The sequence below is a fragment of the Mytilus galloprovincialis genome, chromosome 8 (genome assembly GCF_965363235.1).
Source record: "Mytilus galloprovincialis chromosome 8, xbMytGall1.hap1.1, whole genome shotgun sequence".
Lineage (NCBI taxonomy): Eukaryota > Metazoa > Mollusca > Bivalvia > Mytilida > Mytilidae > Mytilus > Mytilus galloprovincialis.
This window is the reverse complement of record NC_134845.1, coordinates 20,657,888-20,670,685: the sequence shown is the minus strand read 5'-3', so window position 1 is coordinate 20,670,685 and position 12,798 is coordinate 20,657,888. Positions and strand designations below refer to the sequence as shown.

Sequence of the window (12,798 nt, the reverse complement as noted above, 5' to 3'; positions counted from 1 at the left end):
TGCATTTGTTTCTATCTAAAAATGTTACTTGTTGTAATTAGCATAGTTTGGCTCTTGATGATTGAAAACATGTTTTTAATGGGTAAGCATGGTAAGAGAAGAAAAATTATTTCCGTTTCTAATTCATTGTTTGATAGCAATACTGATAAGGACTCAAATTGGGAAATTTTAAATCAAATTTAATTCTCCTTCAAGATATGATAGGATTTTCTATGCACACATCACTTTAAAACTATTTATTGGGCATGCTAGAAACCAAAGTTTTAGAAAAATGATTAAGAAAACCAAAATGGCCTAAACAGAACAGCCCAACTGTCTGAGGGACAATTAGAACATAGTGAAAGAGACTTGACGTTTCAAAATTTGTCAGATTTTTTTCTAACCACAGACATTAAAAGTCTGCAGTGGTAGATAATGCTAATGCTTAAAGTGTGCATGTTTTTACTACACCAGACATTAACCCTTGTATCTGGTCACCCATATAGATAGTCAATGATTGAAAGACTAATTTTTGGCACTACTTGAAAACAAAAACTCATAAAAATGAAGCACTCGCACTTAAACAATCAAAAAAAAAATTCTGTTTACATCTTGGAGGGGCTTTTGACTTTAAATTTTGACAGTTGGTTCTCCATTTTAGGAGTCTTCAATGTGGTAAAGTAATGAAGCAGGGAGATAAGTCAGTAGTTTATCAAGTTTAACATTAATTAAGGGGCACCATCAATCATGTTCTAGGGAATGGTAAATTAGCACTGAAATCATCATTTGGAATGTCAGGGAATATCATTCTCACCTTAAAACTCATAAATCCTATCACTTATATTATTGATGATGTTGTTTTACCTGTTTTACCTCTGTCAGAAGGTTATATACACAAAAAACTGCAGTTAATTTAAGGAAGATGACAAATGTAATGTTTCAGTCTGCAGTATCTTTATCATTGGTCAATTTATTTATAGGAAATAACTTTCACTTTCAATAAATTAAAGTTTTCTTTTACTCTTTTGTATGAAAGAACTTAATTAGAAAATCCGTTTTTTATCCAACTGGTTTACTACAGATCTATTTTATTTTTTCACTGCTATATGTCACATGTCAGCAGATTGTTAAATTATGTTTAAATGTGCTTAAAATAGCAAGAACGCTTCTAAAATATATGTGCATCTGGTGCAGAAAAATCTGCATCATTTAATTTAAATATAAAAAAGTCACAAGATAAATATACAAGAAGCAATCATAAGTTTCCTTATTAATGTCAACTATAACTATTTTCAATAGTAAATTATAGATTTGAAAGAAAAAAAATCAGTTAAGACGTGACTTTGCTGATTCAGTAATAGAGTCATATTTAAAATTATACAGGACTTAAAATTATAGTTTGTAAATTACAAACCAAAAAAACATACTGACAAGAACCTTCCAGGCATGAAAGATGTCATCCAAGATTTTCATCACCAATTAAAGATCTGAATTTAAACTTAATCAAGCCCAAAGATGCAGATAAACTAACAAAAGCCAGATCATCCAAGCGTTTGAACACATTGATTATTGTTACAAGTTTATTTGGAAATATTTCAAGCTTGCCAGGGTCTGTGATGGTGTTTAGTTGTTAAAAAAGGATTTTGAATTCACACCTCGATCAAGTCGATCAAGTGTTCAATGACTTCAATTTTGAAATGAACACAAGAAAACCATCTTATGTTAATTGAATTTTCTACTAAATTTTATCAAAACTTAAAGAATGATTTCGATGATTGGCATTGGAAGCTGTTCAGTGAACATTTATAAAATTTAGGATGTAAGATTGTCAATATTTGTCAAAACCCAGTGGGTGGCAGATAAAATACGGGGAGAGGCTTTCAATTTTGATGTAATCAGAGTTAGATATAGATAAAGTACTGACATACTGAGGCTATATTTCATGTTTAGTTATCAATAAAATGTGAATTTTAATGTTTTTGTCTACTTAAAAAATCATAAGTGTTAAACTTACACTTTGCTGCACAAGGAGCTTTTTTCTGCATTGCTAAGTGCAGTAATATCTGATCTTCTAATATCTAATGAAAAAACACAGCATGTTTTATTCTTGTTAATTGACACAAACATGAGAATTGTATAAACCTAATTCACTACACCTCAGTTCATCTTCACTTTTTGAAATGATCAATGTGAAAACATAATTACTTTTAAGCAGATGTATTTAAAACATTAATGCAGAATCCTGTTTCCCTTTATCTTATAATTAAAAAAATTCAGTCAACATGGCATGTTAATTTGATATAGGTTGATTTTTCCGACCCAGTATGATGTTAATTATTTAGAAGTTGGTTTTAATATTATAGTAATTAGCAGACATGTTGTTAGTAAGTGCTTCATGAATGAATTTCTCTGTGTTCTGAAAATAACAATAAAAAAGTGAAAAAAAGGTTAATTGGAGACATCAGATTCTTTGTATTGAGTTACATAGCTTTTCATTAGAATGAAATTTGTAAAAATTAGTAAAATATGTGAATTACAGTAAATTTTATAGTTTTGCAATCTGTGGTGTTAATTTTGTTTAGATTGAAGATTGATATGTTTTAAAGAAATAAAGTAGGCAGATAATTGCTTTAAAAAAGGAGAAGTTTGGATGGATTGGGAAACTCAAAGGGGTGTACTTCTTGTGGAAACTAGGATAACTTTTAGATTCTAATATCTACCAAAATACAGACAAACCAATGTTTGTCTGGTCTCGCTAGACTCTACCATAAAGAAACTGGCAGAAATGTCCTTCCTTCCCACTAACTACTCTATACCTCCAACAGTTTTAAAAGGTTATAGAGACTCCTTGTACATGTTATAAACTACTAGTATTTAGGTATTACACCATTTTAAGGTCTTAATAAACAAATATGTGAAACTTTTTTCAGTTGATTGATAACACTATATGGTTTATAGTTATGAATTGTTACGGGAAGTTAATTAAATATTTATAACATGTCTTCCCATTTAACATATTAATTAGCCAATTCTACAGAATTTCACTGTATATTGATTTTGCCTTGTTCAGTTCCAAGATTTATAGAATTTTGTCCTTTCTTTGAATTTACAAATTTATAAAATTTTAATAGCTCACTTTTCACCTAATCAATTATGGGACAAAGGCTGGTTTTATGGACACAAATTGGCTTAATTGATTCATCTTAGGTGTCATACAAAGTCAGAAAATATTTTATAAAAATATTTAACAGAAAACCACACTTGTTATCTAGAGTTGCCACCCCATAATTTACAAAATTGATAAATAAACTGAGAATAATGCAAACATTGTGAAGCTTTAATTTTTAGAGCTAAGCCTATAATGTGTGGAACTTCAGCTACTTAATTCACCTTTTATAAAAAGTGTCAGCACTTTGACAAAGATTTCATATTTAATATGGCGATAATGATCGGAGATGATTTAGAAATGACAAACTTTAACCATGGAAATTGATTTTCTCTTTCATGATAACACCCATTGAAAAAAGTGCAAACAATAAGCCCCTCTAATACAAAACAGCAAGATAACTTATCTAAAATATAATGCTTTTATTTATGATAATAAAAAACCACTAACTTTTCATAACTTATTCAATAAAGTTTGTAAAGCCTGTTTTTCATAAAGATAAAAAAGTCACTTAGGCGTTGTTATTGATAACTCATCCATGGGTACAATGGCTTTTCTACATTATAATGAAAAGTACCTGACTTTTTAATTAAAAACTCATACTGTTTATTATATATACATGGTACATAATTAGCTGCTTAATGTTTGAAGTTGTACTCGATCTGACCTTAATGCTGTGCCCAGTTGGGGTCAGAGGTCCAACCCACTTGAAAAGAAATGACCAAAACAAACTTTGAAAGAAAAAAGAAAAAAAACTTGTTATTAATTATTTAGCAAAGATAAGAAGATTCTATGGTGTTTAAGTCCACTGGAAAGTGAAATTAAATGATTTATTGTATTTTGATAAAATCTTTGCTAACTGACTTTAATTTGTGAGGAATATAGCATCGAACATAAATTTTATTCAAAATTTTAGTTTTTTAAATGAAAAGAGCCATTTTAACTTTTCAAAAAAAGAACTCTAAACCTATGAGTCCACCCACAGCTAGCCATATCTACACCCTATCCTCTATACAACTCATTTTGGACCTTAGGTTAGGGAAAACTTGATAAGATCTTTATCACAATGTGCTAGTTACATAGTCTCTACTTATTTCCTGTAATTTTATAAGACCTAAGGGCAAGAGTTATGGACCTTGACAATATCTTGTCAATTTATGTATTTTTCTAAATTTTAATTAAAATATAATTCTACTGTTGTGACTAAAAGCCTGACAGATTGATTCCTACTGCAGGTACAGAGAATCAGGAAATTTTATTTAATATGCAAGTAACACTTCTTTGAACAAATCCAACCTATGAATGAAACATTTGCCACTGAACAATAAGAAAAAACTCCTCACTCATCTTAGGATGAAAGATTATACAATTCTCAATGGTTTAAGTGAGCTTTACAATCAACATAGCTACATCCTAACCAATCTTTTTTCTATTTTTCAGGATAAGGATAAAAGACAAGGAGATGATAGTCACAGTATAGGATCAACCAGTGATAGTGGGCGTGGCAACAGTGATGATGAAACCAGTCGATCGCCACATTCTACAGGTAAGGAATCTAAAATTATGCAGTTTTAATGTTATTTACATTTTTGGAACAAAAAGTGTGAAAGACTAAATAATTTGGATTGATGTGTAATAACTAATATTTTTAAAACAACAAAATTTAGGGGTAGGGATAGAGGGAGTATTTTGTTGGTTTTTTTTGCATTAGGGAAAGTAGCATTGTCATTAGGGATGCAAGACAATATTTTGGGAGTTAAGTCATTTAGAATTGCTATTAGACATTTCTAAAAGTGTTTTAACCTAGTTTGTTAACACAAGGATAGATATTTGAATTTTATGATATAGCTCAGAGGTACAAAGTCAAGATAAGAACCAAGTTCATCCAACTGAAATTGATGGTTAAACATCTTTGTTTTTACATAATGTTTTCAATGCAAATAGACAAGATATAAAAATTATAAACATTAAAGTTTAGAGACCCAGGAATGACCAATACTTCCCAAATTAAAGTGTTAAGAAAACAGAAATATCAATTCAAACCTCAGTGGTAAAGAACCTTTATCATCTGATAGTATGATGAAAATAAACACACCAAAGGTTTAGTATGCCTAGATTCCTCTTCATTAAAGATTCTTTGAAAATGATCACCCAGATTTCTTGAATTATCTGTTCCATGTAGTTATTTCAATAATATAAATCAATTAAGTCAATAGAAATGAGATTCCTCTATATAAACATGTCTGTAGCTTTTTGTGTTTCTCCTTCATGATCTCATATATCTCATTGTTGGTCAGACCAAAATTGATTTTTCAGTACAAAATGATGTAGTGTCAATATGATATGACCTCCACCAAATTTAATAAATTCAGACTTTAAAACTTTCTAATAGAACCTAACAAATTGTCTTCTGCTAGATAAACAAAGTAAAGATTTGAAAATAATACATATCATATTTTAAATGATCATTGCTATAGTGAGAGCTATAGTTGTATATATATGATTAAATTCATCAATGATAGTATGCCTTCAAACACATGAAAAAAAGTTTGCCATCTCAAGTAAAATATTTAAGTAAATCACTAGATTTTGTAGTAAATTCTGACAGAAGTAATCAGAGAACGTGAATAAAAAAATATAATTGACCTGCAGTTGAAATGTAGAATGTTTTAACAGGGAGAAAAAAAATAAACAAGAGGAAATATTTTGACACCAGGAAATAATTCCAGCAATTCAATTAGAACATTTGTATTGATACTAAGTATCATGTCCATCTGTCCATAGTGTCCAAATTCTATAATTGAGAGCACCTGTTCTAAACAAGTGTAAATAATCAAAAATATTTGAGGTGGCGATTATTTATTGGCTTATAAATTTCTATAATTATATTGATCATTTGGATACTTTATTGAAAACTGTGATTTGTGTAAAATGCTTTTAAAATTGATTTGCAAAACCAATATATTTATATGGTATTTTTTTTTGTTTAAATTTTTAATCAAAATTATTGTGAAGATATTTTACAGAAATTACTTCAATAAACGTTTCTTTTTGAAGCTTTGAGTGTTTTACTTATGCAGCAGATGATAGTTATACTGTTATAAGTTAAAAACTATTATATATATGCTTTGTTTTATCTTTGTAGGTAACAGAACCCAACATAAAGGAAAACAGGGAAAACATTCTGGAAACTCAGACTCATTGTTCTCACCGAGAAAAATCTCACATTCCCAACCTCTACTGTATAGTCCATCTAAAATGAATGAACAGCATGGGTCTAGACAATTAAAGTATCATACAGACAATCCTAGAAATATTTTTCATTTCGACCAACAAGAAAATGGACCAGTAATTGACTGTGTAGTATGACCAATCAAATACCAGTCGTGACTTTACCGCCATATTGTTGTCTGTGATAAAACTTTAAAATGTGTTCAAAAAACAATATTTATGAAACTTTGAATGTTGTATTATTCGAGTGCTGTTTTGATTCTACAAAATATCGCCATTTCTACAAAACATTTTGACGTGGAACTGTGATGAAGCATACATTCTGCATCTGGTCTAAGAGAAAATCTGAAAATCCAAAAATCTTCCATTGTATGAAACTCTGTATACAAGTATGAAACATTGAGTAAAGCTATCAAATTAAAAAAAAAGTAATGTTCTCAAGTTGGTTGGTGGATAAAACTCATGGAATTGGTTGAAGAAAATCATAGTACCTCATACTGTATGGAAGACTTGATTTAAACCAACTGAAGGCAGGATTATATAACATTTTCATAGACATCTTTTGATCAGGTAAATAATAAATCTAGTTAATTTCATGCATAAAAAAGTTGTATTCATTTGTGCTGTATAAGAATGTAATATAAATCTTGAAAATACATGTTCTATGTTATATATATAACAGGTTTATGCTTTTGAAATCAAGAATTACTGCCAAGAAATCATTTATAATTGAAACAAAAGCAACATATCACTTAATAATCAGATAATATCAGATGTAGCCATGTATACCCTTAATATAATGTTAGAACACATATATATATACCATTCTATAAGGGACATTGTGTTGCATGCACATATCAAATTTAAATTGACAAGAGGAAATAACTACATATTTTGGTATGTTCTCAAATGACTGTACAGCTGAGGCTTGTCTTTCTCTAAATCTGCCTCCGCAAACTCGAAATTGTAGGGATAAAGATCATAAATATTTTTTATGTTTAAAGCTTCTATTATAACTTCAGTTTCATTTGTATACAGATTATGCAATCATAACTATAAACTTCCAACTCAACTGGTAAGAAATTGAAAGACCAAAAAATATGTAAATGTTCAGCTTTCTCCTAAAAATCTTAACATCTTGTACATTTTCTTTTTCAGAAATGGAACATGTGTTCTTTGTGTTATGACCTGTATGAGGAGCTGAACACATATTACAGTGTAGTGGGACTGCCCCAAATAGATGTTTTATACACAGAATAAAAAAGATAATGGAGAACTGTCTTGAATGTGGTTTAAATGATGTTTGAATGATGAGAATTTACAAGACACTTGTTTAACATTATGTTAGAGATTTAATTTATTTATTTGGAAGTAGAAGAGACTTTGAAATTTTGTCTCTAAAAACTTTCATTAGAGGTATCAGATTTTTCTATGTGTATGTTGGAATGAAGTTATGGCTCATTGACACTCTTGTTCTTTCCTAACAGTGCTTTAGGTCTTTGATTCCAATAACGAGAATTCTAGCATATAAACATGCACATGAAAATTAGATGGCAATGTGTTCTTTAAAATGTAAACTTGCTCAAATCTGCATGGTATAAATAGGGTAATTTTAAACCAATAGACTTATCAAATTAAATATATTGAGCTAAAATTAAATATAAATTCCTCTTGAAAATATTTGTTTCTCTCAATAATAAATAGTTTGTGTAATGTTTTGTTCAAGATTTTATCATGCATCTGTATTAATAGAGAAGTTGTGCAATAATGAAAGTCATATTAAAGATTAAAACCAGATAAGTACGACATTTATTTTAATTTAAAACGGTTTTGAATAAAAACTGGCATGATGTAAAATTAGAATAGACATGGCAACCAACCAACAAAAGAATAATGAAAAATTGTAAAAATCTCCAATGATGATCTTGATCAGTTGTGTTTTGCAAATTTTAACTTCAAGTTAACAACTTAATTAAAGAGAAATATTACGATTTGTCAAATGAGTTTTTGGAAATATTTTGCTACTTTGTCAATATGATTGAATTCATTATGGTATCTTAATAAAACGGAACTTATTTTAGCATTAAAGAATGAACTAAGGCACTGCATGCATGGGTTTGAGAAATTTATATTTTTTCATTTATTTTAGAAGAGAATAATCCCTTTCGAGTATTAAAAGTTAATTCTATAAATCCCTTGTTTATATAAACTAGTTATATCTAGAAAATAGGCAGCTAATTGAATAAAAATCTCTGTTTCGCAGTAGGCTATAACAGATTTATAATATTTTCTTTCATCTAGGGTTTAGAAATGAGATGTTGGAAGAAACGTTAGGGGTTTATATACTTGCATAATGTTTATAAAAAAGTTTGTATCAACTTTGAGGTTAACTTTTCTAAATATTTTGACAGAACTTTCTCAGCATACAGCTATTAAATTTCAATCAGAAAGTTGGCGAGTCAAAACTATTTGTTATTTTGTAACAGTGTTTGATAACAAACTGGTTTTTAGGTATATAGGAATTTTCTTGACTTTATTTTGCATTCAAATTGCAGTTAGATGTAAAAGTACATCTATGGTACATCTATGGAGTTGAATGTTAGTTGATATTTTTGTACTTTGTAAATTTTAAGAATTGTTTTGAATTATGACACAAATTATGCATATGTCCAGTTATGTTTGTATATTTTTTTATGAAAAGGAATCAAAATGCATAATAACAGAAATAAAAAAGATTTGAAACTGAAATTATTTTTTTGACTTATGTTTTTAAGTTTAATGGTCATATCTTAAAAATTGCCATGGGCATCTCTTGATAGTGTGTCCCTCCAACAGAGGGTGGGTTTCTAACCCTAGGCAATATTAAACCAAAGACTTTAAAATTGATATTTGCTGCAAATCTGCTGAGCAAGCAGACTTAAAAGGAGTAAAAGCAGAAACTGGTTAGTTTTGAGCCCAAATAATGTGTCTTGGTATGGTTGAATATATGTCTTTTGTGGACTGTTATCTTGTGAAGTAGCTAGTTTGAAATCTTGATTTAGCATGCGAGTCAAGTACAAAGCAGAGTTAAAATTCATATTCCATTATCATGTTCTTGTCCTGAATATATAAAAAAAGAAGAAAATGTGGTATGATGACCAATGAGACAACTCGTCACAAGAGACCCAATGGCAGAAATTATTAACTATAGGTCACTGTATGGCCTTCCAAAATGAGCAAAGCCCATACCACATAGTCAGCTATAACTGACCTTGAAATATGCATATTTGTTGATGACTTTTAAACAGACATCCATCCATTCATCAATCATATCTTAAATACTTTCATTGTTTCCCAGAAGTATATGTTCCATGATACTTTGAAAGATGATTGAACAAATGAATATGTTAAGGTTAAGATTTAGTTCTTGAAAACCTAGTCCTGAAGATTAATTTTATATCATTAGATTATATCCCCTACACAATTGAAGGACTAGTTTTGTCTTTGTCTGCATAACACCTACATGACTTTATCATTTCATTGAAACTTCTAAGATAAGCATGCAAAATGCACAGTAGTAGTGAAACATGAAGATTTGGTTTAACTTATGGGAATATAATTTCATTTCTGCAGTTTCAATTGTTGTATTGGTATATACAGAGACATATATATTATATGTCTCTGGTATATATAATCATGGTTTTTGTCTGTAGACACTGACATCCCAAAGTATGTGTCTTACACGATGCCCCACACATGACTGAATAAAATTGTCTAGGAACACACGACAAATACTTTACACTAAGTTATGACAGTCTTACATTGCCATGGCGTGCAAGGTCAGTAGTTTACATTAATTGTTGAAAGTGTTGCATAGTGTAGGAAAACACGTAAAATAGTTTACATTAAGTTATGACAGTGTAACATTGTCACGGCATGCAGCATGGACAATAGTTTACACTAAGTAAAGGACTACGATAAGGAACGCACGGAAAATAGTATGATATTGCAACATTTTGTAACAGATAACAAACGGTTAACACTTTAAATGTTATGTGGCTAAATATGTATTACAAATATATCGTTCCCAACACTAACACGACCTCCAGAATAACACCTTCCACCAAGACATTGCAAGATAGCCTAAAGTTTAGAACAGAAACACTACAGTTTTACTTTAACAGTATATGTAATAAAAAGCATATGTCAAGTTGTCAAGTATTATGTTAATATTATTAGATTCATAAGTCATTGAACAATAAAGAAAATATTACTGTGTATTACAAGATTAGAGAACACATTGAAATCTATAGATGTATTGATATACAAAAAGATTTGCATGTAAACATGTTTCATTTTCGCAATATTACGGGTCATGTTAGCCTCCCACGAGCACAAGTGGATAAAAGTCTCCTTATTTTGTGATGATAACGAAGCCAACACCATATTTATATCAACCCTGCCATTGGGACTTTGAACACACAAAAAATATGAAAATAATGATGATACATTAATTCCAAAAGACAATCGTTACATGTAAAAATAAGTAGATGTGGTAACAGCTTCAACTCTCCACAAGACCAAATGACAAAGAAATTAACAGCTATTATTCCTCAACAATGAGTAAAACCCATACCACATATAGTCGGTGATGATCTTGAATCAACATTAGAATTTCTATGTTACTATATATTCCGTAGATGCCACGTAGCAAATGAGTTATAACTTATTTCTTATTTATGTTATTGCTCTTGGAGCAAGTCATTGAGTATTTTGGCAAAGTGCAACTAAAACATTTTGGTAATTGATGAATATTTGACATGTATACCAACACGTTTAGTTTATCAAGGATGTTTGTTCAGTAAATCAACGCTAAAGCTGGCTTCTTTCTCTTTATTCAGTAAATCTTCACTAGGAGCCCAGGCCACTGTAGGTTAAAGTTCTATTTGAATTCACGCAATGTTCGGGGTCCATCGTCTTTCTTGTCAATCGATATGTTCAATCCATGTGTTTGATCCTCGATTTATGATTGAAATATTGCATTAAAGTTTCCCGGTGTTGTCAGTAAATGTGACCATTAATGTACTGTGACAACTTGATATTATAATCCGTATAAGAAAGAATGCTACGGTTTATACGATATATCGACAGTTTTGGATTAGTTGAATAAAAATGTGTTTTATACCTTTATTTTGTTTTGAATACCACTGTTTATAAAATGGAATCTTTAAACATAGATTGAAAATGTTTAAGCTAATATAATAAGTTGTAAGTAGCGTAAGAGTGGACTGAAAGACTGAGTGTGCGTGGAGGATGGAGACTTCTGAAACGACAAGCAAAAAACAACATAGTTTTTATTCATTCCCTCTTTCCCCCTTTTTTATTTTTTGCTAGAATCCATGGACCTACAATATACTAGCTGGATGTAAAAGGTCTTACATTTTGACACAAACCAGCGGTATAAAAACAATTGTTTTAAACTTATACTGCTATACGTTGGCATTTCTGAAGTGGATAACCGCCACTCAACACCTGACTCAGACTGGGAACTTTAATTGACATTTGTGATGATCCACACATGCATTTTCAAATTAGTTTCAAATGCATATTTTGACATATGGTCAATAAGGTGTGCAGGGAAAACAATAACTGACCAGTACAGATATTTATTTACAGTTTACGACCAGCGAGAAAATTGTTTTCCCTGGTTAATTATAGTGGAATCTGCATGGTACTGCCATTGTCAATATTAGTTCCTGGTTTTCCTATGACTTTTTAATGATACTGGCGATTGGTATGGTCATCACTGTTGAAACCAATCAGATTCTTTTCAGAACTTATTATTCTATCATGTCTCCTGACATTTTAAGGAGACGTCTGATGCCTCGTGTAGGAAGCTTATTATATTTCTTATTGCTATCTCAAATGCCTAAAAATAATCTGGTTTAAACTACCCTGAACATTTTTCGCGCACTTTATTTCTGGATTTAACTTGAAAAGCCTTTGTCCATGAAACGCTTGTGCAGCGACTAATATGAATGCATTTGGATCTGTCATCAGAGCACACACCGTGAAAATCTTTTTCTTATTCTAACCTATGCAAAACTAATTAGACAAATATCTCATAATCGTAATAGTTTTTACATGCGTTGTTTTGTATTTAAGAATGAAAGTTTCTGTGAGGTGCTGATAGACACGTGAACTCTCCTGAATCAATTGTACATTTCGTGTCTGCTGTAGAAATTGCAATCAAGAGTTACGGAATGTTTGCATCAGAGTCGCTTGAAAGAGAACACTAGTCATTTGCACTGTAATACATATTGAGGGAACATATAAAATTCTATAAAAAAATATTGGTACAAGATTACAAGACTTTAAAGTGATGCGACCGAACTTTCGAGTATGCCCACGAGCTTCGAATAAAAAAGCTGTGTTAAGTACTA

The 12,798-nt window shown here is 30.3% G+C and overlaps 1 protein-coding gene across 1 annotated transcript in view; it reads left to right on the top strand.

The window, feature by feature from the left end:
* The window catches only part of LOC143085294 (protocadherin gamma-A10-like), a 39,845-nt gene extending 30,721 nt beyond the window's left edge, over positions 1 to 9,124 (top strand). The window contains exons 5-7 of the mRNA XM_076261561.1: positions 4,586 to 4,691; positions 6,291 to 6,946; positions 7,535 to 9,124. Coding sequence (XP_076117676.1) covers positions 4,586 to 4,691; positions 6,291 to 6,514 — 330 coding nt within the window. The 3' untranslated portion in view covers positions 6,515 to 6,946; positions 7,535 to 9,124. The remainder of the gene's footprint in view (positions 1 to 4,585; positions 4,692 to 6,290; positions 6,947 to 7,534) is intronic.
* Positions 9,125 to 12,798: the final 3,674 nt, after the last annotated feature.